This window comes from Bombina bombina, chromosome 9, assembly GCF_027579735.1.
Source record: "Bombina bombina isolate aBomBom1 chromosome 9, aBomBom1.pri, whole genome shotgun sequence".
Classification (NCBI taxonomy): Eukaryota; Metazoa; Chordata; class Amphibia; order Anura; family Bombinatoridae; genus Bombina; species Bombina bombina.
The window spans coordinates 277244696-277272524 of NC_069507.1; the positions used below are offsets into that span (position 1 = coordinate 277244696).

Sequence of the window (27829 nt, forward strand, 5' to 3'; positions counted from 1 at the left end):
GCACAGGTACGGAGTGAGAAGACAAGCCAGCAGTCAGGGTGAATAGCACAGGTACAGAGTGAGAAGACAAGCCAGCAGTTAGGGTGAATAGCACAGGTACAGAGTGAGAAGACAAGCCAGCAGTCAGGGTGAATAGCACAGATACAGAGTGAGAAGACAAGCCAGCAGTCAGGGTGAATAGCACAGGTACAGAGTGAGAAGACAAGCCAGCAGTCAGGGTGAATAGCACAGGTACAGAGTGAGAAGACAAGCCAGCAGTCAGTGTGAATACCACAGGTACAGAGTGAGATGACAAGCCAGCAGTCAGGGTGAATAGCACAGGTACAGAGTGAGAAGACAAGCCAGCAGTCAGGGTGAATAGCACAGGTACAGAGTGAGAAGACAAGCCAGCAGTCAGTGTGAATAGCACAGGTACAGAGTGAGAAGACAAGCCAGCAGTCAGGGTGAACAGAATAGATACAGAGTGAGAAGACAAGTCAGCAGTCAGGGTGAACAGCACAGGTACAGAGTGAGAAGACAAGCCAGCAGTCAGGGTGAATAGCACAGGTACAGAGTGAGAAGACAAGCCAGCAGTCAGGGTGAATAGCACAGGTACAGAGTGAGAAGACAAGTCAGCAGTCAGGGTGAACAGCACAGGTACAGAGTGAGAAGACAAGCCAGCAGTCAGGGTGAATAGCACAGGTACAGAGTGAGAAGACAAGCCAGCAGTCAGGGTGAATAGCACAGGTACAGAGTGAGAAGACAAGCCAGCAGTCAGGGTGAATAGCATAGGTACAGAGTGAGAAGACAAGCCAGCAGTCAGGGTGAGCAGCATAGGTACAGAGTGAGAAGACAAGGCAGCAGTCAGGGTGAATAGCACAGGTACAGAGTGAGAAGACAAGCCAGCAGTCACGGTGAATAGCACAGGTACAGAGTGAGAAGACAAGCCAGCAGTCAGTGTGAATAGCACAGGTACAGAGTGAGATGACAAGCCAGCAGTCAGGGTAAAAAGCACAGGTACAGAATGAGAAGACAAGCCAGCAGTCAGGGTGAATAGCACAGGTACAGAGTGAGAAGACAAGCCAGCAGTCAAGGTGAACAGCACAGATACAGAATGAGAAGACAAGCCAGCAGTCAAGGTGAACAGCACAGATACAGAGTGAGAAGACAAGCCAGCAGTCAGGGTGAATAGCACAGGTACAGAGTGAGAAGACAAGCCAGAAGTCAGGGTGAATAGCACAGGTACAGAGTGAGAAGACAAGCCAGCAGTCAGGGTGAACAGAATAGATACAGAGTGAGAAGACAAGCCAGCAGTCAGTGTGAACAGAACAGGTACAGAGTGAGAAGACAAGCCAGCAGTCAGGGTGAATAGCACAGGTACAGAGTGAGAAGACAAGCCAGCAGTCAGGGTGAATGGCACAGGTACAGAGTGAAAAGACAGGCCAGCAGTCAGGGTGAATAGCACAGGCACAGAGTGAGAAGACAAGCCAGCAGTCAGTGTGAATAGCACAGGTACAGAGTGAGAAGACAAGCCAGCAGTCAGGGTGAATAGCACAGGTACAGAGTGAGAAGACAAGCCAGCAGTCAGTGTGAATAGCACAGGTACAAAGTGAGAAGACAAGCCAGCAGTCAGTGTGAATAGCACAGGTACAAAGTGAGAAGACAAGCCAGCAGTCAGGGTGAATAGCACAGGTACAAAGTGAGAAGACAAGCCAGCAGTCAGGGTGAATAGCACAGGTACAGAGTGAGAAGACAAGCCAGCAGTCAGTGTGAATAGCACAGGTACAGAGTGAGAAGACAAGCCAGCAGTCAGGGTGAATAGCACAGATACAGAGTGAGATGACAAGCCAGCAGTCAGGGTGAATAGCACAGGTACAGAGTGAGAAGACAAGCCAGCAGTCAGAGTGAATAGCACAGGTACAGAGTGAGAAGACAAGCCAGCAGTCAGGGTGAATAGCACAGGTACAGAGTGAGATGACAAGCCAGCAGTCAGGGTGAATAGCACAGATACAGAGTGAGAAGACAAGCCAGCAGTCAGGGTGAATAGCACAGGTACAGAGTGAGAAGACAAACCAGCAGTCAGGGTGAATAGCACAGGTACAGAGTGAGAAGACAAGCCAGCAGTCAGGGTGAATAGCACAGGTACAGAGTGAGAAGACAGGCCAGCAGTCAGGGTGAATAGCACAGGTACAGAGTGAGAAGACAAGCCAGCAGTCAGGGTGAATAGCACAGGTACAGAGTGAGAAGACAAGCCAGCAGTCAGGGTGAACAGAATAGATACAGAGTGAGAAGACAAGTCAGCAGGCAGGGTGAACAGCACAGGTACAGAGTGAGAAGACAAGCCAGCAGTCAGGGTGAATAGCACAGGTACAGAGTGAGAAGACAAGCCAGCAGTCACGGTGAATAGCACAGGTACAGAGTGAGAAGACAAGCCAGCAGTCAGTGTGAATAGCACAGGTACAGAGTGAGATGACAAGCCAGCAGTCAGGGTAAAAAGCACAGGTACAGAATGAGAAGACAGGCCAGCAGTCAGGGTGAATAGCACAGGTACAGAGTGAGAAGACAAGCCAGCAGTCAAGGTGAACAGCACAGATACAGAGTGAGAAGACAAGCCAGCAGTCAGGGTGAATAGCACAGGTACAGAGTGAGAAGACAAGCCAGAAGTCAGGGTGAATAGCACAGGTACAGAGTGAGAAGACAAGCCAGCAGTCAGGGTGAACAGAATAGATACAGAGTGAGAAGACAAGCCAGCAGTCAGGGTGAATAGCACAGGTACAGAGTGAGAAGACAAGCCAGCAGTCAGGGTGAATAGCACAGGTACAGAGTGAGAAGACAAGTCAGCAGTCAGGGTGAATAGCACAGGTACAGAGTGAGAAGACAAGCCAGCAGTCAGGGTGAATAGCACAGATACAGAGTGAGAAGACAAGTCAGCAGTCAGGGTGAATAGCACAGGTACAGAGTGAGAAGACAAGCCAGCAGTCAGTGTGAACAGAACAGGTACAGAGTGAGAAGACAAGCCAGCAGTCAGGGTGAATAGCACAGGTACAGAGTGAGAAGACAAGCCAGCAGTCAGGGTGAATGGCACAGGTACAGAGTGAAAAGACAGGCCAGCAGTCAGGGTGAATAGCACAGGCACAGAGTGAGAAGACAAGCCAGCAGTCAGAGTGAATAGCACAGGTACAGAGTGAGAAGACAAGCCAGCAGTCAGGGTGAATAGCACAGGTACAAAGTGAGAAGACAAGCCAGCAGTCACGGTGAACAGCACAGGTACAGAGTGAGATGACAAGCCAGCAGTCAGGGTGAATAGCACAGATACAGAGTGAGAAGACAAGCCAGCAGTCAGGGTGAATAGCACAGGTACAGAGTGAGAAGACAAACCAGAAGTCAGGGTGAATAGCACAGGTACAGAGTGAGAAGACAAGCCAGCAGTCAGGGTGAATAGCACAGGTACAGAGTGAGAAGACAAGCCAGCAGTCAGGGTGAATAGCACAGGTACAGAGTGAGAAGACAAGCCAGCAGTCAGTGTGAATACCACAGGTACAGAGTGAGATGACAAGCCAGCAGTCAGGGTGAATAGCACAGATACAGAGTGAGATGACAAGCCAGCAGTCAGTGTGAATAGCACAGGTACAGAGTGAGAAGACAAGTCAGCAGTCAGGGTGAACAGCACAGGTACAGAGTGAGAAGACAAGCCAGCAGTCAGGGTGAATAGCACAGGTACAGAGTGAGAAGACAAGCCAGCAGTCAGGGTGAATAGCACAGGTACAGAGTGAGAAGACAAGCCAGCAGTCAGGGTGAACAGAATAGATACAGAGTGAGAAGACAAGTCAGCAGTCAGGGTGAACAGCACAGGTACAGAGTGAGAAGACAAGCCAGCAGTCAGGGTGAATAGCACAGGTACAGAGTGAGAAGACAAGCCAGCAGTCAGGGTGAATAGCACAGGTACAGAGTGAGAAGACAAGTCAGCAGTCAGGGTGAACAGCACAGGTACAGAGTGAGAAGACAAGCCAGCAGTCAGGGTGAACAGCACAGGTACAGAGTGAGAAGACAAGCCAGCAGTCAGGGTGAATAGCACAGGTACAGAGTGAGAAGACAAGCCAGCAGTCAGGGTGAATAGCATAGGTACAGAGTGAGAAGACAAGCCAGCAGTCAGGGTGAGCAGCATAGGTACAGAGTGAGAAGACAAGGCAGCAGTCAGGGTGAATAGCACAGGTACAGAGTGAGAAGACAAGCCAGCAGTCACGGTGAATAGCACAGGTACAGAGTGAGAAGACAAGCCAGCAGTCAGTGTAAATAGCACAGGTACAGAGTGAGATGACAAGCCAGCAGTCAGGGTAAAAAGCACAGGTACAGAATGAGAAGACAAGCCAGCAGTCAGGGTGAATAGCACAGGTACAGAGTGAGAAGACAAGCCAGCAGTCAAGGTGAACAGCACAGATACAGAGTGAGAAGACAAGCCAGCAGTCAAGGTGAACAGCACAGATACAGAGTGAGAAGACAAGCCAGCAGTCAGGGTGAATAGCACAGGTACAGAGTGAGAAGACAAGCCAGAAGTCAGGGTGAATAGCACAGGTACAGAGTGAGAAGACAAGCCAGCAGTCAGGGTGAACAGAATAGATACAGAGTGAGAAGACAAGCCAGCAGTCAGTGTGAACAGAATAGGTACAGAGTGAGAAGACAAGCCAGCAGTCAGGGTGAATAGCACAGGTACAGAGTGAGAAGACAAGCCAGCAGTCAGGGTGAATGGCACAGGTACAGAGTGAAAAGACAGGCCAGCAGTCAGGGTGAATAGCACAGGCACAGAGTGAGAAGACAAGCCAGCAGTCAGGGTGAATAGCACAGGTACAGAGTGAGAAGACAAGCCAGCAGTCAGAGTGAATAGCACAGGTACAGAGTGAGAAGACAAGCCAGCAGTCAGGGTGAATAGCACAGGTACAAAGTGAGAAGACAAGCCAGCAGTCACGGTGAACAGCACAGGTACAGAGTGAGATGACAAGCCAGCAGTCAGGGTGAATAGCACAGATACAGAGTGAGAAGACAAGCCAGCAGTCAGGGTGAATAGCACAGGTACAGAGTGAGAAGACAAGCCAGCAGTCAGGGTGAATAGCACAGGTACAGAGTGAGAAGACAAGCCAGCAGTCAGGGTGAATAGCACAGGTACAGAGTGAGAAGACAGGCCAGCAGTCAGGGTGAATAGCACAGGTACAGAGTGAGAAGACAAGCCAGCAGTCAGGGTGAATAGCACAGGTACAGAGTGAGAAGACAAGCCAGCAGTCAGGGTGAACAGAATAGATACAGAGTGAGAAGACAAGTCAGCAGTCAGGGTGAACAGCACAGGTACAGAGTGAGAAGACAAGCCAGCAGTCAGGGTGAATAGCACAGGTACAGAGTGAGAAGACAAGCCAGCAGTCACGGTGAATAGCACAGGTACAGAGTGAGAAGACAAGCCAGCAGTCAGTGTGAATAGCACAGGTACAGAGTGAGATGACAAGCCAGCAGTCAGGGTAAAAAGCACAGGTACAGAATGAGAAGACAGGCCAGCAGTCAGGGTGAATAGCACAGGTACAGAGTGAGAAGACAAGCCAGCAGTCAAGGTGAACAGCACAGATACAGAGTGAGAAGACAAGCCAGCAGTCAGGGTGAATAGCACAGGTACAGAGTGAGAAGACAAGCCAGAAGTCAGGGTGAATAGCACAGGTACAGAGTGAGAAGACAAGCCAGCAGTCAGGGTGAACAGAATAGATACAGAGTGAGAAGACAAGCCAGCAGTCAGGGTGAATAGCACAGGTACAGAGTGAGAAGACAAGCCAGCAGTCAGGGTGAATAGCACAGGTACAGAGTGAGAAGACAAGTCAGCAGTCAGCGTGAATAGCACAGGTACAGAGTGAGAAGTCAAGCCAGCAGTCAGGGTGAATAGCACAGATACAGAGTGAGAAGACAAGTCAGCAGTCAGGGTGAATAGCACAGGTACAGAGTGAGAAGACAAGCCAGCAGTCAGTGTGAACAGAACAGGTACAGAGTGAGAAGACAAGCCAGCAGTCAGGGTGAATAGCACAGGTACAGAGTGAGAAGACAAGCCAGCAGTCAGGGTGAATGGCACAGGTACAGAGTGAAAAGACAGGCCAGCAGTCAGGGTGAATAGCACAGGCACAGAGTGAGAAGACAATCCAGCAGTCAGGGTGAATAGCACAGGTACAGAGTGAGAAGACAAGCCAGCAGTCAGGGTGAATAGCACAGGTACAGAGTGAGAAGACAAGCCAGCAGTCAGGGTGAATAGCACAGGTACAAAGTGAGAAGACAAGCCACCAGTCACGGTGAACAGCACAGGTACAGAGTGAGATGACAAGCCAGCAGTCAGTGTGAATAGCACAGATACAGAGTGAGATGACAAGCCAGCAGTCAGGGTGAATAGCACAGGTACAGAGTGAGAAGACAAGCCAGCAGTCAGGGTGAATAGCACAGGTACAGAGTGAGAAGACAAGCCAGCAGTCAGGGTGAATAGCACAGGTACAGAGTGAGAAGACAAGCCAGCAGTCAGTGTGAATACCACAGGTACAGAGTGAGATGACAAGCCAGCAGTCAGGGTGAATAGCACAGATACAGAGTGAGATGACAAGCCAGCAGTCAGTGTGAATAGCACAGGTACAGAGTGAGAAGACAAGCCAGCAGTCAGGGTGAATAGCACAGGTACAGAGTGAGAAGACAAGCCAGCAGTCAGTGTGAATAGCACAGGTACAGAGTGAGATGACAAGCCAGCAGTCAGGGTGAATAGCACAGATACAGAGTGAGATGACAAGCCAGCAGTCAGGGTGAATAGCACAGATACAGAGTGAGATGACAAGCCAGCAGTCAGTGTGAATAGCACAGGTACAGAGTGAGAAGACAAGTCAGCAGTCAGGGTGAACAGCACAGGTACAGAGTGAGAAGACAAGCCAGCAGTCAGGGTGAATAGCACAGGTACAGAGTGAGAAGACAAGCCAGCAGACAGGGTGAATAGCACAGGTACAGAGTGAGAAGACAAGCCAGCAGTCAGGGTGAATAGCACAGGTACAGAGTGAGAAGACAAGCCAGCAGTCAGTGTGAATAGCACAGGTACAGAGTGAGAAGACAAGCCAGCAGTCAGGGTGAATAGCACAGGTACAGAGTGAGAAGACAAGCCAGCAGTCAGTGTGAATAGCACAGGTACAGAGTGAGATGACAAGCCAGCAGTCAGGGTGAACAGCACAGGTACAGAGTGAGAAGACAAGCCAGCAGTCAGGGTGAATAGCACAGGTACAGAGTGAGAAGACAAACCAGAAGTCAGGGTGAATAGCACAGGTACAGAGTGAGAAGACAAGCCAGCAGTCAGGGTGAATAGCACAGGTACAGAGTGAGAAGACAAGCCAGCAGTCAGGGTGAATAGCACAGGTACAGAGTGAGAAGACAAGCCAGCAGTCAGTGTGAATACCACAGGTACAGAGTGAGATGACAAGCCAGCAGTCAGGGTGAATAGCACAGATACAGAGTGAGATGACAAGCCAGCAGTCAGTGTGAATAGCACAGGTACAGAGTGAGAAGACAAGTCAGCAGTCAGGGTGAACAGCACAGGTACAGAGTGAGAAGACAAGCCAGCAGTCAGGGTGAATAGCACAGGTACAGAGTGAGAAGACAAGCCAGCAGACAGGGTGAATAGCACAGGTACAGAGTGAGAAGACAAGCCAGCAGTCAGGGTGAATAGCACAGGTACAGAGTGAGAAGACAAGCCAGCAGTCAGTGTGAATAGCACAGGTACAGAGTGAGAAGACAAGCCAGCAGTCAGGGTGAATAGCACAGGTACAGAGTGAGAAGACAAGCCAGCAGTCAGTGTGAATAGCACAGGTACAGAGTGAGAAGACAAGCCAGCAGTCAGTGTGAATAGCACAGGTACAGAGTGAGAAGACAAGCCAGCAGTCAGAGTGAATAGCACAGGTACAGAGTGAGAAGACAAGCCAGCAGTCAGGGTGAATAGCACAGGTACAGAGTGAGAAGACAAGCCAGCAGTCAGGGTGAATAGCACAGGTACAGAGTGAGAAGACAAGCCAGCAGTCAGGGTGAATAGCACAGATACAGAGTGAGAAGACAAGCCAGCAGTCAGGGTGAATAGCACAGGTACAGAGTGAGATGACAAGCCAGCAGTCAGGGTGAATAGCACAGGTACAGAGTGAGAAGACAAGCCAGCAGTCAGGGTGAATAGCACAGATACAGAGTGAGAAGACAAGCCAGCAGTCAGGGTGAACAGCACAGGTACAGAGTGAGAAGACAAGCCAGCAGTTAGGGTGAACAGCACAGGTACAGAGTGAGATAACAAGCCAGCAGTCAGGGTATTGAATAGCACAGGTACAGAGTGAGATGACAAGCCAGCAGTCAGGGTGAACAGCACAGGTACAGAGTGAGAAGACAAGCCAGCATTCAGGGTGAATAGCACAGGTACAGAGTGAGAAGACAAGCCAGCAGTCAAGGTGAACAGCACAGATACAGAGTGAGAAGACAAGCCAGCAGTCAGGGTGAATAGCACAGGTACAGAGTGAGAAGACAAGCCAGCAGTCAGGGTGAATAGCACAGGTACAGAGTGAGAAGACAAGCCAGCAGTCAGGGTGAATAGCACAGGTACAGAGTGAGATGACAAGCCAGCAGTCAGGGTGAACAGCACAGATACAGAGTGAGAAGACAAGCCAGCAGTCAGGGTGAATAGCACAGGTACAGAGTGAGAAGACAAGCCAGCAGTCAGGGTGAACAGCACAGGTACAGAGTGAGAAGACAAGTCAGCAGTCAGGGTGAATAGCACAGGTACAAAGTGAGAAGACAAGCCAGCAGTCAGGGTGAATAGCACAGATACAGAGTGAGAAGACAAGCCAGCAGTCAGGGTGAATAGCACAGGTACAGAGTGAGAAGACAAGCCCGCAGTCAGGGTGAATAGCACAGGTACAGAGTGAGAAGACAAGCCAGCAGTCAGGGTGAACAGCACAGGTACAGAGTGAGATGACAAGCCAGCAGTCAGGGTGAATAGCACAGATACAGAGTGAGAAGACAAGCCAGCAGTCAGGGTGAATAGCACAGATACAGAGTGAGAAGACAAGCAAGCAGTCAGGGTGAATAGCACAGGTACAGAGTGAGAAGACAAGCCAGCAGTCAGGGTAAAAAGCACAGGTACAGAATGAGAAGACAAGCCAGCAGTCAGGGTAAAAAGCACAGGTACAGAATGAGAAGACAAGCCAGCAGTCAGGGTGAATAGCACAGGTACAGAGTGAGAAGACAAGCCAGCAGTCAGGGTGAATAGCACAGGCACAGAGTGAGAAGACAAGCCAGCAGTCAGGGTGAACATCACAGGTACAGAGTGAGAAGACAAGCCAGCAGTCAGTGTGAATAGCACAGGTACAGAGTGAGAAGACAAGCCAGCAGTCAGGGTGAATAGCACAGATACAGAGTGAGAAGACAAACCAGCAGTCAGGGTGAATAGCACAGGTACAGAGTGAGATGACAAGCCAGCAGTCAGTTTGAATAGCACAGGTACAGAGTGAGAAGACAAGCCAGCAGTCAGGGTGAATAGCACAGGTACAGAGTGAGAAGACAAGCCAGCAGTCAGGGTGAATAGCACAGGTACAGAGTGAGATGACAAGCCAGCAGTCAGAGTGAATAGCACAGGTACAGAGTGAGAAGACAAGCCAGCAGTAAGGGTGAATAGCACAGGTACAGAGTGAGAAGACAAGCCAGCAGTCAGTGTGAATAGCACAGGTACAGAGTGAGAAGACAAGCCAGCAGTCAGTGTGAATAGCACAGGTACAGAGTGAGAAGACAAGCCAGCAGTCAGGGTGAATAGCACAGGTACAGAGTGAGAAGACAAGCCAGCAGTCAGTGTGAATAGCACAGGTACAGAATGAGAAGACAAGCCAGCAGTCAGTGTGAATAGCACAGGTACAGAGTGAGAAGACAAGCCAGCAGTCAGGGTGAATAGCACAGGTACAGAGTGAGATGACAAGCCAGCAGTCAGGGTGAATAGCACAGGTACAGAGTGAGAAGACAAGCCAGCAGTCAGGGTGAATAGCACAGGTACAGAGTGAGAAGACAAGCCAGCTGTCAGTGTGAATACCACAGGTACAGAGTGAGATGACAAGCCAGCAGTCAGGGTGAATAGCACAGATACAGAGTGAGATGACAAGCCAGCAGTCAGGGTGAACAGCAAAGGTACAGAGTGAGAAGACAAGGCAGCAGTCAGGGAGAACATCACAGGTACAGAGTGAGAAGACAAGCCAGCAGTCAGGGTGAATAGCACAGGTACAGAGTGAGAAGACAAGTCAGCAGTCAGGGTGAATAGCACAAGTACAGAGTGAGAAGACAAGTCAGCAGTCAGGGTGAACAGCACAGGTACAGAGTGAGAAGACAAGCCAGCAGTCAGTGTGAATAGCACAGGTACAGAGTGAGAAGACAAGCCAGCAGACAGGGTGAATAGCACAGGTACAGAGTGAGAAGACAAGCCAGCAGTCAGGGTGAATAGCACAGGTACAGAGTGAGAAGACAAGCCAGCAGTCAGGGTGTATAGCACAGGTACAGAGTGAGAAGACAAGCCAGCAGTCAGGCTGAACAGCACAGGTACAGAGTGAGAAGACAAGCCAGCAGTCAGTGTGAATAGCACAGGTACAGAGTGAGAAGACAAGCCAGCAGTCAGTGTGAATAGCACAGGTACAGAGTGAGAAGACAAGCCAGCAGTCAGTGTGAATAGCACAGATACAGAGTGAGAAGACAAGCCAGCAGTCAGTGTGAATAGCACAGGTACAGAGTCAGATGACAAGCCAGCAGTCAGGGTAAAAAGCACAGGTACAGAATGAGAAGACAAGCCAGCAGTCAGGGTGAATAGCACAGGTACAGAGTGAGATGACAAGCCAGCAGTCAGGGTGAATAGCACAGGTACAGAGTGAGAAGACAAGCCAGCAGTCAGTGTGAATAGCACAGGTACAGAGTGAGAAGACAAGCCAGCAGTCAAGGTGAACAGCACATATACAGAGTGAGAAGACAAGCCAGCAGTCAGGGTGAATAGCACAGGTACAGAGTGAGAAGACAAGCCAGCAGTCAGGGTGAATAGCACAGGTACAGAGTGAGAAGACAAGCCAGCAGTCAGGGTGAACAGAATAGATACAGAGTGAGAAGACAAGCCAGCAGTCAGGGTGAATAGCACAGGTACAGAGTGAGAAGACAAGCCAGCAGTCAGTGTGAATAGCACAGGTACAGAGTGAGAAGACAAGCCAGCAGTCAGGGTGAATAGCACAGGTACAGAGTGAGAAGACAAGCCAGCAGTCAGGGTGAATAGCACAGGTACAGAGTGAGAAGACAAGCCAGCAGTCAGTGTGAACAGAACAGGTACAGAGTGAGAAGACAAGCCAGCAGTCAGGGTGAATAGCACAGGTACAGAGTGAGAAGACAAGCCAGCAGACAGGGTGAATAGCACAGGTACAGAGTGAGAAGACAAGCCAGCAGTCAGGGTGAATAGCACAGGTACAGAGTGAGAAGACAAGCCAGCAGTCAGGGTGAATGGCACAGGTACAGAGTGAAAAGACAGGCCAGCAGTCAGGGTGAATAGCACAGGCACAGAGTGAGAAGACAAGCCAGCAGTCAGGGTGAATAGCACAGGTACAGAGTGAGAAGACAAGCCAGCAGTCAGGGTGAATAGCACAGGTACAGAGTGAGAAGACAAGCCAGCAGTCAGTGTGAATAGCACAGGTACAGAGTGAGAAGACAAGCCAGCAGTCAGGGTAAATAGCACAGGTACAGAGTGAGAAGACAAGCCAGCAGTCAGGGTGAATAGCACAGGTACAGAGTGAGATGACAAGCCAGCAGTCAGTGTGAATAGCACAGGCACAGAGTGAGATGACAAGCCAGCAGTCAGGGTGAACAGCACAGGTACAGAGTGAGAAGACAAGCCAGCAGTCAGGGTGAATAGCACAGGTACAGAGTGAGAAGACAAGCCAGCAGTCAGGGTGAATAGCACAGGTACAGAGTGAGAAGACAAGTCAGCAGTCAGGGTGAATAGCACAGGTACAGAGTGAGATGACAAGCCAGCAGTCAGTGTGAATAGCACAGGCACAGAGTGAGAAGACAAGCCAGCAGTCAGGGTGAATAGCACAGGTACAGAGTGAGAAGACAAGCCAGCAGTCAGGGTGAACAGCACAGGTACAGAGTGAGAAGACAAGCCAGCAGTCAGGGTGAATAGCACAGGTACAGAGTGAGAAGACAAGCCAGCAGTCAGGGTGAATAGCACAGGTACAGAGTGAGAAGACAAGCAGCAGTCAGGGTGAATAGCACAGGTACAGAGTGAGAAGACAAGCCAGCAGTCAGGGTGAATAGCACAGATACAGAGTGAGAAGACAAGCCAGCAGTCAGGGTGAATAGCACAGGTACAGAGTGAGAAGACAAGCCAGCAGTCAGGGTGAATAGCACAGATACAGAGTGAGAAGACAAGCAAGCAGTCAGGGTGAATAGCACAGGTACAGAGTGAGAAGACAAGCCAGCAGTCAGGGTGAATAGCACAGATACAGAGTGAGATGACAAGCCAGCAGTCAGTGTGAACAGCAAAGGTACAGAGTGAGAAGACAAGGCAGCAGTCAGGGTGAACATCACAGGTACAGAGTGAGAAGACAAGCCAGCAGTCAGGGTGAATAGCACAGGTACAGAGTGAGAAGACAAGTCAGCAGTCAGGGTGAATAGCACAAGTACAGAGTGAGAAGACAAGTCAGCAGTCAGGGTGAACAGCACAGGTACAGAGTGAGAAGACAAGCCAGCAGTCAGTGTGAATAGCACAGGTACAGAGTGAGAAGACAAGCCAGCAGTCAGGGTGAATAGCACAGGTACAGAGTGAGAAGACAAGCCAGCAGTCAGGGTGAATAGCACAGGTACAGAGTGAGAAGACAAGCCAGCAGTCAGGGTGAATAGCACAGGTACAGAGTGAGAAGACAAGCCAGCAGTCAGGGTGAACAGCACAGGTACAGAGTGAGAAGACAAGCCAGCAGTCAGTGTGAATAGCACAGGTACAGAGTGAGAAGACAAGCCAGCAGTCAGTGTGAATAGCACAGGTACAGAGTGAGAAGACAAGCCAGCAGTCAGTGTGAATAGCACAGGTACAGAGTGAGAAGACAAGCCAGCAGTCAGTGTGAATAGCACAGGTACAGAGTCAGATGACAAGCCAGCAGTCAGGGTAAAAAGCACAGGTACAGAATGAGAAGACAAGCCAGCAGTCAGGGTGAATAGCACAGGTACAGAGTGAGATGACAAGCCAGCAGTCAGGGTGAATAGCACAGGTACAGAGTGAGAAGACAAGCCAGCAGTCAGTGTGAATAGCACAGGTACAGAGTGAGAAGACAAGCCAGCAGTCAGGGTGAACAGCACAGATACAGAGTGAGAAGACAAGCCAGCAGTCAGGGTGAATAGCACAGGTACAGAGTGAGAAGACAAGCCAGCAGTCAGGGTGAATAGCACAGGTACAGAGTGAGAAGACAAGCCAGCAGTCAGGGTGAACAGCACAGGTACAGAGTGAGAAGACAAGCCAGCAGTCAGGGTGAATAGCACAGGTACAGAGTGAGAAGACAAGCCAGCAGTCAGGGTGAATAGCACAGGTACAGAGTGAGAAGACAAGCCAGCAGTCAGGGTGAATAGCACAGGTACAGAGTGAGAAGACAAGCCAGCAGTCAGGGTGAATAGCACAGGTACAGAGTGAGAAGACAAGCCAGCAGTCAGTGTGAACAGCACAGGTACAGAGTGAGAAGACAAGCCAGCAGTCAGGGTGAATAGCACAGGTACAGAGTGAGAAGACAAGCCAGCAGTCAGGGTGAATAGCACAGGTACAGAGTGAGAAGACAAGCCAGCAGTCAGGGTGAATAGCACAGGTAGAGTGAGAAGACAAGCCAGCAGTCAGTGTGAATAGCACAGGTACAGAGTGAGAAGACAAGCCAGCAGTCAGGGTAAATAGCACAGGTACAGAGTGAGAAGACAAGCCAGCAGTCAGGGTGAATAGCACAGGTACAGAGTGAGATGACAAGCCAGCAGTCAGTGTGAATAGCACAGGCACAGAGTGAGATGACAAGCCAGCAGTCAGGGTGAATAGCACAGGTACAGAGTGAGAAGACAAGCCAGCAGTCAGGGTGAACAGCACAGGTACAGAGTGAGAAGACAAGCCAGCAGTCAGGGTGAATAGCACAGGTATAGAGTGAGAAGACAAGCCAGCAGTCAGTGTGAATAGCACAGGTACAGAGTGAGAAGACAAGCCAGCAGTCAGGGTGAACATCACAGGTACAGAGTGAGAAGACCAGCCAGCAGTCAGGGTGAATAGCACAGGTACAGAGTGAGAAGACAAGTCAGCAGTCAGGGTGAATAGCACAGGTACAGAGTGAGAAGACAAGTCAGCAGTCAGGGTGAACAGCACAGGTACAGAGTGAGAAGACAAGCCAGCAGTCAGGGTGAATAGCACAGATACAGAGTGAGAAGACAAGCCAGCAGTCAGGGTGAATAGCACAGGTACAGAGTGAGAAGACAAGCCAGCAGTCAGGGCGAATAGAACAGGTACAGAGTGAGAAGACAAGCCAGCAGTCAGGGTGAACAGAACAGGTACAGAGTGAGATAACAAGCCAGCAGTCAGGGTGAATAGCACAGATACAGAGTGAGAAGACAATCCAGCAGTCAGGGTGAACAGAACAGGTACAGAGTGAGAAGACAAGCCAGCAGTCAGTGTGAATAGCACAGATACAGAGTGAGATGACAAACCAGCAGTCAGTGTGAATAGCACAGGTACAGAGTGAGAAGACAAGCCAGCAGTCAGTGTGAACAGCACAGGTACAGAGTGAGAAGACAAGCCAGCAGTCAGGGTGAATAGCACAGGTACAGAGTGAGAAGACAAGCCAGCAGTCAGGGTGAATAGCACAGGTACAGAGTGAGAAGACAAGCCAGCAGTCAGGGTGAATAGCACAGGTACAGAGTGAGAAGACAAGCCAGCAGTCAGGGTGAATAGCACAGGTACAGAGTGAGAAGACAAGCCAGCAGTCAGGGTGAATAGCACAGGTACAGAGTGAGAAGACAAGCCAGCAGTCAGGGTGAACAGCACAGGTACAGAGTGAGAAGACAAGCCAGCAGTCAGGGTGAATAGCACAGGTACAGAGTGAGAAGACAAGCCAGCAGTCAGGGTGAACAGCACAGGTACAGAGTGAGAAGACAAGCCAGCAGTCAGGGTGAATAGCACAGGTACAGAGTGAGAAGACAAGCCAGCAGTCAGGGTGAACAGCACAGGTACAGAGTGAGAAGACAAGCCAGCAGTCAGGGTGAATAGCACAGGTACAGAGTGAGAAGACAAGCCAGCAGTCAGGGTGAATAGCACAGATACAGAGTGAGAAGACAATCCAGCAGTCAGGGTGAATAGCACAGATACAGAGTGAGAAGACAATCCAGCAGTCAGGGTGAACAGAACAGGTACAGAGTGAGAAGACAAGCCAGCAGTCAGTGTGAATAGCACAGATACAGAGTGAGATGACAAACCAGCAGTCAGTGTGAATAGCACAGGTACAGAGTGAGAAGACAAGCCAGCAGTCAGTGTGAACAGCACAGGTACAGAGTGAGAAGACAAGCCAGCAGTCAGGGTGAACAGCACAGGTACAGAGTGAGAAGACAAGCCAGCAGTCAGGGTGAATAGCACAGGTACAGAGTGAGAAGACAAGCCAGCAGTCAGGGTGAATAGCACAGATACAGAGTGAGAAGACAAGCCAGCAGTCAGGGTGAACAGCACAGGTACAGAGTGAGAAGACAAGCCAGCAGTCAGGGTGAATAGCACAGGTACAGAGTGAGAAGACAAGCCAGCAGTCAGGGTGAATACCACAGGTACAGAGTGAGAAGACAAGCCAGCAGTCAGGGTGAATAGCACAGGTACAGAGTGAGAAGACAAGCCAGCAGTCAGGGTGAATAGCACAGATACAGAGTGAGAAGACAAGCCAGCAGTCAGGGTGAACAGCACAGGTACAGAGTGAGAAGACAAGCCAGCAGTCAGGGTGAATAGCACAGGTACAGAGTGAGAAGACAAGCCAGCAGTCAGGGTGAACAGCACAGGTACAGAGTGAGAAGACAAGCCAGCAGTCAGGGTGAATAGCACAGGTACAGAGTGAGAAGACAAGCCAGCAGTCAGGGTGAACAGCACAGGTACAGAGTGAGAAGACAAGCCAGCAGTCAGGGTGAATAGCACAGGTACAGAGTGAGAAGACAAGCCAGCAGTCAGGGTGAATAGCACAGATACAGAGTGAGAAGACAAGCCAGCAGTCAGGGTAAAAAGCACAGGTACAGAGTGAGAAGACAAGCCAGCAGTCAGGGTGAATAGCACAGGTACAGAGTGAGAAGACAAGCCAGCAGTCAGGGTGAACAGCACAGGTACAGAGGGAGAAGACAAGCCAGCAGTCAGGGTGAATAGCACAGGTACAAAGTGAGAAGACAAGCCAGCAGTCAGTGTGAATAGCACAGGTACAGAGTGAGAAGACAAGCCAGCAGTCAGGGTGAATAGCACAGGTACAGAGTGAGAAGACAAGCCAGCAGTCAGTGTGAATAGCACAGGTACAGAGTGAGAAGACAAGCCAGCAGTCAGTGTGAATAGCACAGGTACAGAGTGAGAAGACAAGCCAGCAGTCAGGGTGAATAGCACAGGTACAAAGTGAGAAGACAAGCCAGCAGTCAGGGTGAATAGCACAGGTACAAAGTGAGATGACAAGCCAGCAGTCAGGGTGAATAGCACAGGTACAGAGTGAGAAGACAAGCCAGCAGTCAGGGTGAATAGCACAGGTACAAAGTGAGAAGACAAGCCAGCAGTCAGGGTAAAAAGCACAGGTACAGAATGAGAAGACAAGCCAGCAGTCAGGGTGAATAGCACAGGTACAGAGTGAGAAGACAAGCGAGCAGTCAGGGTGAATAGCACAGGTACAGAGTGAGATGACAAGCCAGCAGTCAGGGTGAATAGCACAGGTACAGAGTGAAAAGACAAGCCAGCAGTCAGTGTGAATAGCACAGATACAGAGTGAGATGACAAGCCAGCAGTCAGGGTGAATAGCACAGGTACAGAGTGAGAAGACAAGACAGCAGTCAGGGTGAATAGCACAGGTACAGAGTGAGAAGACAAGCCAGCAGTCAGTGTGAACAGAACAGGTACAGAGTGAGAAGACAAGCCAGCAGTCAGGGTGAATAGCACAGGTACAGAGTGAGAAGACAAGCCAGCAGTCAGGGTGAATAGCACAGGTACAGAGTGAGAAGACAAGCCAGCAGTCAGGGTGAATAGCACAGGTACAGAGTGAGAAGACAAGCCAGCAGTCAGTGTGAATAGCACAGGTACAGAGTGAGATGACAAGCCAGCAGTCAGGGTGAATAGCACAGGTACAGAGTGAGAAGACAAGCCAGCAGTCAGGGTGAATAGCACAGGTACAGAGTGAGAAGACAAGCCAGCAGTCAGGGTGAATAGCACAGGTACAGAGTGAGAAGACAAGCCAGCAGTCAGTGTGAATACCACAGGTACAGAGTGAGATGACAAGCCAGCAGTCAGGGTGAACAGAACAGGTACAGAGTGAGAAGACAAGCCAGCAGTCAGTGTGAATACCACAGGTACAGAGTGAGAAGACAAGCCAGCAGTCAGGGTGAATAGCACAGATACAGAGTGAGAAGACAAGCAAGCAGTCAGGGTGAACAGCACAGGTACAGAGTGAGATGACAAGCCAGCAGTCAGTGTGAATAGCACAGGTACAGAGTGAGAAGACAAGCCAGCAGTCAGGGTGAATAACACAGATACAGAGTGAGAAGACAAGCCAGCAGTCAGGGTGAATAACACAGATACAGAGTGAGATGACAAGGCAGCAGTCAGGGTGAATAGCACAGGTACAGAGTGAGATGACAAGCCAGCAGTCAGGGTGAATAACACAGATACAGAGTGGACAGAAGGTCTGGTTACCCCAATCCACAAACATGGGGATCTAACTGACCCAAATAACTACAGGGGAGTCTGTGTAAACAGCAATGTGAGCAAACTCTTCTGCACAATCCTGAACCAGAGAATATTAAAATTTCTAATAGACAGCAGAACCCTGCACATGAGTCAGATAGGTTTCCTCCCTAAACATAGAACCACAGACCACATCTTCACATTACAAGCTATCACTAACAAGTATGTGAAAAGCTCACCATCAGGGAAGGTGTTTGCATGTTTTGTGGACTTCAAAAAAGCATTTGACTCAATCTGGCACCCAGGCGTATACATGAAACTGCTGCAAAGTGGAATTGGTGGGAAGACATATGACATAATAAAGACCATGTATTCATCCCTCAAATGTAAAGTAAAGATAAACAAACTACAAACAAAGAGCTTTGAACAAAAGAGAGGTGTCAGACAAGGATGCAGCCTCAGCCCCACATTATTCAACCTGTACATTAATGATCTGCCCACAGAACTGGAGAAATGCACAGCACCAGGTATATCCCTGAATGGGAAGGAAATCCATTGTCTCTTATATGCAGATGACCTGCTCATCCTGTCCCCCACAGCAGTGGGTTTGCAAGAAAAACTAGACATACTGCAGACATACTGTAAGTCATGGGCAATGGAAGTGAATATGGAAAAAACGAAAATCATGATTTTCCAGAAAAAGCCCAAAAATCTCCAGCAAAAACTCAAATTCCTATTGTTCTCTAAAGAGGTAGAGCACACATTACATTATACCTATCTTGGGCTTACACTGAGTGCATCAGGAAGCTTTAAACTGGGCATCAAAACACTGCAAGAAAAAGCCCTTAGAGCCTTCCATGCAATAAAGAAGCTGCTAGCCAGTCTAAACCCTCCTACAGAACTGTTAATTAAGGTATTTGAAAGCACCATTGTACCAATCCTGCTGTATGGCTGTGAGGTCTGGGGCCCAACACTGACCCAGAACTACCGAGAATGGGACAAAACTCTCACAGAAATTGCACATCTCCAATTCTGTAAATATGCACTGCGGGTACACAGAAGCGCCCCTAACAATGGGTGCAGAGCAGAGCTGGGAAGATTCCCATTGTTGTTACCTATGCAAAAACGGGTGTACAAATTCTGGTGTCACCTCACAAATAGTGACACAAGCACACTTTACCACCAAGCACTCTGTGATCCAGCATCAAAAGCATTTAGAGAATATACATCAGACCTGCAAAACCACATCAGCAAAAGAACAGCCCATGAGAGAGTGTCACCAAACACCTTACAAACAGCTCTGAAGGAGAGGTACACTGGGCACTGGAAGGAACAGATAGGGCAACAGAACAAGATGGAGTGTTACAGGTCTCTACAGAGAGAGTACAGACTAGCTGAGTATCTCACAAGTGTCACCAACCCAAAGCACAGACAGATACTCACTAAATACAGAATCTCTGACCACCAGCTGGAAATAGAGACTGGCAGATATCAGACAAAATGGAGACCCAGGGCAGCCAGACAATGTGCACAGTGTGACAGTGGGGACATAGAGACTGAAGCGCACTTTCTCTTGTACTGTACAAGATACAAACCCTTAAGGGATAAATACTTCCCAAAAATAATGAAAGAAATAACAGACTTTCCACAGATGTCGGAACAAGAAAGACTATGTGTACTCTTAGGAGAAAACAACAAAGCTACAAGGATAGTAGCAAGATATGTAGCAGACTGTCACATGACCAGAACCCCCAATCAGATTAAATGAACTATCATATTTACCCACTATACTCCTACTTTATAAATTGTTATTGATTTGTTTTATTGTAACATATTACTTTGGCAACACATGTAATAATGTCATGCTAATAAAGTATTCTTGACTTGACTTGACTTGAGAAGACAAGCCAGCAGTCAGGGTGAATAGCACAGATACAGAGTGAGAAGACACGCCAGCAGTCAGGGTGAATAGCACAGGTACAGAGTGAGAAGACAAGCCAGCAGTCAGGGTGAATAGCACAGGTACAGAGTGAGAAGACAAGCCAGCAGTCAGGGTGAATAACACAGATACAGAGTGAGATGACAAGGCAGCAGTTAGTGTGAATAGCACAGGTACAGAGTGAGAAGACAAGCCAGCAGTCAGTGTGAATAGCACAGGTACAGAGTGAGAAGACATGCCAGCAGTCAGGGTGAATAGCACAGGTACAGAGTGAGATGACAAGCCAGCAGTCAGGGTGAATAGCACAGGTACAGAGTGAGAAGACAAGCCAGCAGTCAGGGTGAATAGCACAGGTACAGAGTGAGAAGACAAGCCAGCAGTCAGGGTGAATAGCACAGGTACAGAGTGAGATGACAAGCCAGCAGTCAGGGTGAATAGCACAGATACAGAGTGAGAAGACAAGCCAGCAGTCAGGGTGAACAGAACAGGTACAGAGTGAGAAGACAAGCCAGCAGTCAGGGTGAATAGCACAGGTACAGAGTGAGAAGACAAGCCAGCAGTCAGGGTGAATAGCACAGGTACAGAGTGAGAAGACAAGCCAGCAGTCAGGGTGAATAGCACAGGTACAAAGTGAGATGACAAGCCAGCAGTCAGTGTGAATAGCACAGGTACAGAGTGAGATGACAAGCCAGCAGTCAGGGTGAATAGCACAGGTACAGAGTGAGAAGACAAGCCAGCAGTCAGGGTGAACAGAACAGGTACAGAGTGAGAAGACAAGCAAGCAGTCAGGGTGAATAGCACAGGTACAGAGTGAGAAGACAAGCCAGCAGTCAGGGTGAATAGCACAGGTACAGAGTGAGAAGACAAGCCAGCAGTCAGAGTGAATAGCACAGGTACAGAGTGAGAAGACAAGCCAGCAGTCAGGGTGAACAGAATAGATACAGAGTGAGAAGACAAGCCAGCAGTCAGTGTGAACAGAACAGGTACAGAGTGAGAAGACAAGCCAGCAGTCAGGGTGAATAGCACAGGTACAGAGTGAGAAGACAAGCCAGCAGTCAGGGTGAATGGCACAGGTACAGAGTGAAAAGACAGGCCAGCAGTCAGGGTGAATAGCACAGGTACAAAGTGAGAAGACAAGCCAGCAGTCAGGGTGAATAGCACAGGTACAGAGTGAGAAGACAAGCCAGCAGTCAGGGTGAATAGCACAGGCACAGAGTGAGAAGACAAGCCAGCAGTCAGGGTGAATAGCACAGGTACAGAGTGAGAAGACAAGCCAGCAGTCAGAGTGAATAGCACAGGTACAGAGTGAGAAGACAAGCCAGCAGTCAGGGTGAATAGCACAGGTACAAAGTGAGAAGACAAGCCAGCAGTCACGGTGAACAGCACAGGTACAGAGTGAGATGACAAGCCAGCAGTCAGGGTGAATAGCACAGATACAGAGTGAGAAGACAAGCCAGCAGTCAGGGTGAATAGCACAGGTACAGAGTGAGAAGACAAACCAGCAGTCAGGGTGAATAGCACAGGTACAGAGTGAGAAGACAAGCCAGCAGTCAGGGTGAATAGCACAGGTACAGAGTGAGAAGACAAGCCAGCAGTCAGAGTGAATAGCACAGGTACAGAGTGAGAAGACAAGCCAGCAGTCAGGGTGAATAGCACAGGTACAGAGTGAGAAGACAAGCCAGCAGTCAGGGTGAATAGCACAGGTACAGAGTGAGAAGACAAGCCAGCAGTCAGTGTGAATACCACAGGTACAGAGTGAGATGACAAGCCAGCAGTCAGGGTGAACAGAACAGGTACAGAGTGAGAAGACAAGCCAGCAGTCAGTGTGAATAGCACAGGTACAGAGTGAGAAGACAAGCCAGCAGTCAGGGTGAATAGCACAGGTACAGAGTGAGAAGACAAGCCAGCAGTCAGGGTGAATAGCACAGGTACAGAGTGAGAAGACAAGCCAGCAGTCAGGGTGAATAGCACAGGTACAGAGTGAGAAGACAAGCCAGCAGTCAGGGTGAATAGCACAGGTACAGAGTGAGATGACAAGCCAGCAGTCAGTGTGAATAGCACAGGTACAGAGTGAGAAGACAAGTCAGCAGTCAGGGTGAACAGCACAGGTACAGAGTGAGAAGACAAGCCAGCAGTCAGGGTGAATAGCACAGGTACAGAGTGAGAAGACAAGCCAGCAGTCAGTGTGAATAGCACAGGTACAGAGTGAGAAGACAAGCCAGCAGTCAGGGTGAATAGCACAGGTACGGAGTGAGAAGACAAGCCAGCAGTCAGGGTGAATAGCACAGGTACAGAGTGAGAAGACAAGCCAGCAGTCAGTGTGAATAGCACAGGTACAGAGTGAGATGACAAGCCAGCAGTCAGGGTGAACAGCACAGGTACAGAGTGAGAAGACAAGCCAGCAGTCAGGGTGAATAGCACAGGTACAGAGTGAGATGACAAGCCAGCATTCAGGGTGAATAGCACAGGTACAGAGTGAGATGACAAGCCAGCAGTCAGAGTGAATAGCACAGATACAGAGTGAGAAGACAAGCCAGCAGTCAGTGTGAATAGCACAGGTACAGAGTGAGAAGACAAGCCAGCAGTCAGGGTGAACAGCACAGGTACAGAGTGAGAAGACAAGCCAGCAGTCAGGGTGAACAGCACAGGTACAGAGTGAGAAGACAAGCCAGCAGTTAGGGTGAACAGCACAGGTACAGAGTGAGATAACAAGCCAGCAGTCAGGGTGAATAGCACAGGTACAGAGTGAGATGACAAGCCAGCAGTCAGGGTGAACAGCACAGGTACAGAGTGAGAAGACAAGCCAGCATTCAGGGTGAATAGCACAGGTACAGAGTGAGAAGACAAGCCAGCAGTCAAGGTGAACAGCACAGATACAGAGTGAGAAGACAAGCCAGCAGTCAGGGTGAATAGCACAGGTACAGAGTGAGAAGACAAGCCAGCAGTCAGGGTGAATAGCACAGGTACAGAGTGAGAAGACAAGCCAGCAGTCAGGGTGAATAGCACAGGTACAGAGTGAGATGACAAGCCAGCAGTCAGGGTGAACAGCACAGATACAGAGTGAGAAGACAAGCCAGCAGTCAGGGTGAATAGCACAGGTACAGAGTGAGAAGACAAGCCAGCAGTCAGGGTGAATAGCACAGATACAGAGTGAGAAGACAAGCCAGCAGTCAGGGTGAACAGCACAGATACAGAGTGAGAAGACAAGCAAGCAGTCAGGGTGAATAGCACAGGTACAGAGTGAGAAGACAAGCCAGCAGTCAGGGTAAAAAGCACAGGTACAGAATGAGAAGACAAGCCAGCAGTCAGGGTAAAAAGCACAGGTACAGAATGAGAAGACAAGCCAGCAGTCAGGGTGAATAGCACAGGTACAGAGTGAGAAGACAAGCCAGCAGTCAGAGTGAACAGAACAGGTACAGAGTGAGAAGACAAGCCAGCAGTCAGAGTGAATAGCACAGGTACAGAGTGAGAAGACAAGCCAGCAGTCAGGGTGAATAGCACAGGTACAGAGTGAGAAGACAAGCCAGCAGTCAGGGTGAATAGCACAGGCACAGAGTGAGAAGACAAGCCAGCAGTCAGTGTGAATAGCACAGGTACAGAGTGAGAAGACAAGCCAGCAGTCAGGGTGAACATCACAGGTACAGAGTGAGAAGACAAGCCAGCAGTCAGTGTGAATAGCACAGGTACAGAGTGAGAAGACAAGCCAGCAGTCAGGGTGAACATCACAGGTACAGAGTGAGAAGACAAGCCAGCAGTCAGTGTGAATAGCACAGGTACAGAGTGAGAAGACAAGCCAGCAGTCAGGGTGAATAGCACAGGTACAGAGTGAGAAGACAAGCCAGCAGTCAGGGTGAATAGCACAGGTACAGAGTGAGAAGACAAGCCAGCAGTCAGGGTGAATAGCACAGGTACAGAGTGAGAAGACAAGGCAGCAGTCAGTGTGAATAGCACAGGTACAGAGTGAGAAGACAAGCCAGCAGTCAGGGTCAATAGCACAGGTACAGAGTGAGAAGACAAGCAAGCAGTCAGTGTGAATTGCACAGATACAGAGTGAGAAGACAAGCCAGCAGTCAGGGTGAATAGCACAGATACAGAGTGAGAAGACAAGCAAGCAGTCAGTGTGAATTGCACAGATACAGAGTGAGAAGACAAGCCAGCAGTCAGGGTGAACAGCACAGGTACAGAGTGAGAAGACAAGCAAGCAGTCAGTGTGAATTGCACAGATACAGAGTGAGAAGACAAGCCAGCAGTCAGGGTGAACAGCACAGGTACAGAGTGAGAAGACAAGCAAGCAGTCAGTGTGAATTGCACAGGTACAGAGTGAGAAGACAAGCCAGCAGTCAGGGTGAACAGCACAGGTACAGAGTGAGAAGACAAGCAAGCAGTCAGTGTGAATTGCACAGATACAGAGTGAGAAGACAAGCCAGCAGTCAGGGTGAACAGCACAGGTACAGAGTGAGAAGACAAGCCAGCAGTCAGGGTGAATAGCACAGGTACAGAGTGAGAAGACAAGCCAGAAGTCAGGGTGAATAGCACAGGCACAGAGTGAGAAGACAAGCCAGCAGTCAGGGTGAACATCACAGGTACAGAGTGAGAAGACAAGCCAGTAAGCGACCTACTGTTTAATATCATCTTACAATCAGGGCACTTCCCAGAAACATGGACAGAAGGTCTGGTTACCCCAATCCACAAACATGGGGATCTAACTGACCCAAATAACTACAGGGGAGTCTGTGTAAACAGCAATGTGAGCAAACTCTTCTGCACAATCCTGAACCAGAGAATATTACAATTTCTAATAGACAGCAGAACCCTGCACATGAGTCAGATAGGTTTCCTCCCTAAACAAAGAACCACAGACCACATCTTCACATTACAAGCTATCACTAACAAGTATGTGAAAAGCTCACCATCAGGGAAGGTGTTTGCATGTTTTGTGGACTTCAAAAAAGCATTTGACTCAATCTGGCACCCAGGCCTATGCATGAAACTGCTGCAAAGTGGAATTGGTGGGAAGACATATGACATAATAAAGACCATGTATTCATCCCTCAAATGTAAAGTAAAAATAAACAAACTACAAACAAAGAGCTTTGAACAAAAGAGAGGTGTCAGACAAGGATGCAGCCTCAGCCCCACATTATTCAACCTGTACATTAATGATCTGCCCACAGAACTGGAGAAATGCACAGCACCAGGTATATCCCTGAATGGGAAGGAAATCCATTGTCTCTTATATGCAGATGACCTGCTCATCCTGTCCCCCACAGCAGTGGGTTTGCAAGAAAAACTAGACATACTGCAGACATACTGTAAGTCATGGGCAATGGAAGTGAATATGGAAAAAACGAAAATCATGATTTTCCAGAAAAAGCCCAAAAATCTCCAGCAAAAACTCAAATTCCTATTGTTCTCTAAAGAGGTAGAGCACACATTACATTATACCTATCTTGGGCTTACACTGAGTGCATCAGGAAGCTTTAAACTGGGCATCAAAACACTGCAAGAAAAAGCCCTTAGAGCCTTCCATGCAATAAAGAAGCTGCTAGCCAGTCTAAACCCTCCTACAGAACTGTTACTTAAGGTATTTGAAAGCACCATTGTACCAATCCTGCTGTATGGCTGTGAGGTCTGGGGCCCAACACTGACCCAGAACTACCGAGAATGGGACAAAACTCTCACAGAAATTGCACATCTCCAATTCTGTAAATATGCACTGCGGGTACACAGAAGCGCCCCTAACAATGGGTGCAGAGCAGAGCTGGGAAGATTCCCATTGTTGTTACCTATGCAAAAACGGGTGTACAAATTCTGGTGTCACCTCACAAATAGTGACACAAGTACACTTTACCACCAAGCACTCTGTGACCCAGCATCAAAAGCATTTAGAGAATATACATCAGACCTGCAAAACCACATCAGCAAAAGAACAGCCCATGAGAGAGTGTCACCAAACACCTTACAAACAGCTCTGAAGGAGAGGTACACTGGGCACTGGGAGGAACAGATAGGGCAACAGAACAAGATGGAGTGTTACAGGTCTCTACAGAGAGAGTACAGACTAGCTGAGTATCTCACAAGTGTCACCAACCCAAAGCACAGACAGATACTCACTAAATACAGAATCTCTGACCACCAGCTGGAAATAGAGACTGGCAGATATCAGGCACAATGGAGACCCAGGGCAGCCAGACAATGTGCACAGTGTGACAGTGGGGACATAGAGACTGAAGCGCACTTTCTCTTGTACTGTACAAGATACAAACCCTTAAGGGATAAATACTTCCCAAAAATAATGAAAGAAATAACAGACTTTCCACAGATGTCAGAACAAGAAAGACTATGCGTACTCTTAGGAGAAAACAACAAAGCTACAAGGATAGTAGCAAGATATGTAGCAGACTGTCACATGACCAGAACCCCCAATCAGATTAAATGAACTATCATATTTACCCACTATACTCCTACTTTATAAATTGTTATTGATTTGTTTTATTGTAACATATTACTTTGGCAACACATGTAATAATGTCATGCTAATAAAGTATTCTTGACTTGACTTGAATAGCACAGGTACAGAGTGAGAAGACAAGCCAGCAGTCAGGGTGAATAGCACAGGTACAGAGTGAGAAGACAAGCCAGCAGTCAGGGTGAATAGCACAGGTACAGAGTGAGAAGACAAGCCAGCAGTCAGGGTGAATAGCACAGGTACAGAGTGAGAAGACAAGGCAGCAGTCAGTGTGAATAGCACAGGTACAGAGTGAGAAGACAAGCCAGCAGTCAGGGTGAATAGCACAGGTACAGAGTGAGAAGACAAGCAAGCAGTCAGTGTGAATTGCACAGATACAGAGTGAGAAGACAAGCCAGCAGTCAGGGTGAATAGCACAGATACAGAGTGAGAAGACAAGCAAGCAGTCAGTGTGAATTGCACAGATACAGAGTGAGAAGACAAGCCAGCAGTCAGGGTGAACAGCACAGGTACAGAGTGAGAAGACAAGCAAGCAGTCAGTGTGAATTGCACAGATACAGAGTGAGAAGACAAGCCAGCAGTCAGGGTGAACAGCACAGGTACAGAGTGAGAAGACAAGCAAGCAGTCAGTGTGAATTGCACAGATACAGAGTGAGAAGACAAGCCAGCAGTCAGGGTGAACAGCACAGGTACAGAGTGAGAAGACAAGCAAGCAGTCAGTGTGAATTGCACAGATACAGAGTGAGAAGACAAGCCAGCAGTCAGGGTGAACAGCACAGGTACAGAGTGAGAAGACAAGCAAGCAGTCAGTGTGAATTGCACAGATACAGAGTGAGAAGACAAGCCAGCAGTCAGGGTGAATAGCACAGATACAGAGTGAGAAGACAAGCCAGCAGTCAGTGTGAATAGCACAGGTACAGAGTGAGAAGACAAGCCAGCAGTCAGGGTGAATAGCACAGGTACAGAGTGAGAAGACAAGCCAGCAGTCAGTGTGAATACCACAGGTACAGAGTGAGATGACAAGCCAGCAATCAGTGTGAATAGCACAAGTACAGAGTGAGAAGACAAGTCAGCAGTCAGGGTGAACAGCACAGGTACAGAGTGAGAAGACAAGCCAGCAGTCAGTGTGAATAGCACAGGTACAGAGTGAGAACACAAGCCAGCAGTCAGGGTGAATAGCACAGGTACAGAGTGAGAAGACAAGGCAGCAGTCAGTGTGAATAGCACAGGTACAGAGTGAGAAGACAAGCCAGCAGTCAGGGTGAATAGCACAGATACAGAGTGAGAAGACAAGCCAGCAGTCAGTGTGAATAGCACAGGTACAAAGTGAGAAGACAAGCCAGCAGTCAGTGTGAATAGCACAGGTACAGAGTGAGAAGACAAGCCAGCAGTCAGTGTGAATAGCACAGGTACAAAGTGAGAAGACAAGCCAGCAGTCAGGGTGAATAGCACAGGTACAGAGTGAGAAGACAAGCCAGCAGTCAGT

The 27829-nt window shown here is 48.9% G+C and overlaps 1 protein-coding gene across 1 annotated transcript in view; it reads left to right on the forward strand.

Moving 5' to 3' along the window:
- The window catches only part of LOC128640586 (uncharacterized), a 101211-nt gene that overhangs the window by 58027 nt on the left and 15355 nt on the right, over nucleotides 1–27829 (forward strand). Inside the window, exon 7 of the mRNA XM_053693057.1 lies at nucleotides 18439–19147. Within this exon, the coding sequence (XP_053549032.1) occupies nucleotides 18439–19147 (709 nt within the window). The remainder of the gene's footprint in view (nucleotides 1–18438; nucleotides 19148–27829) is intronic.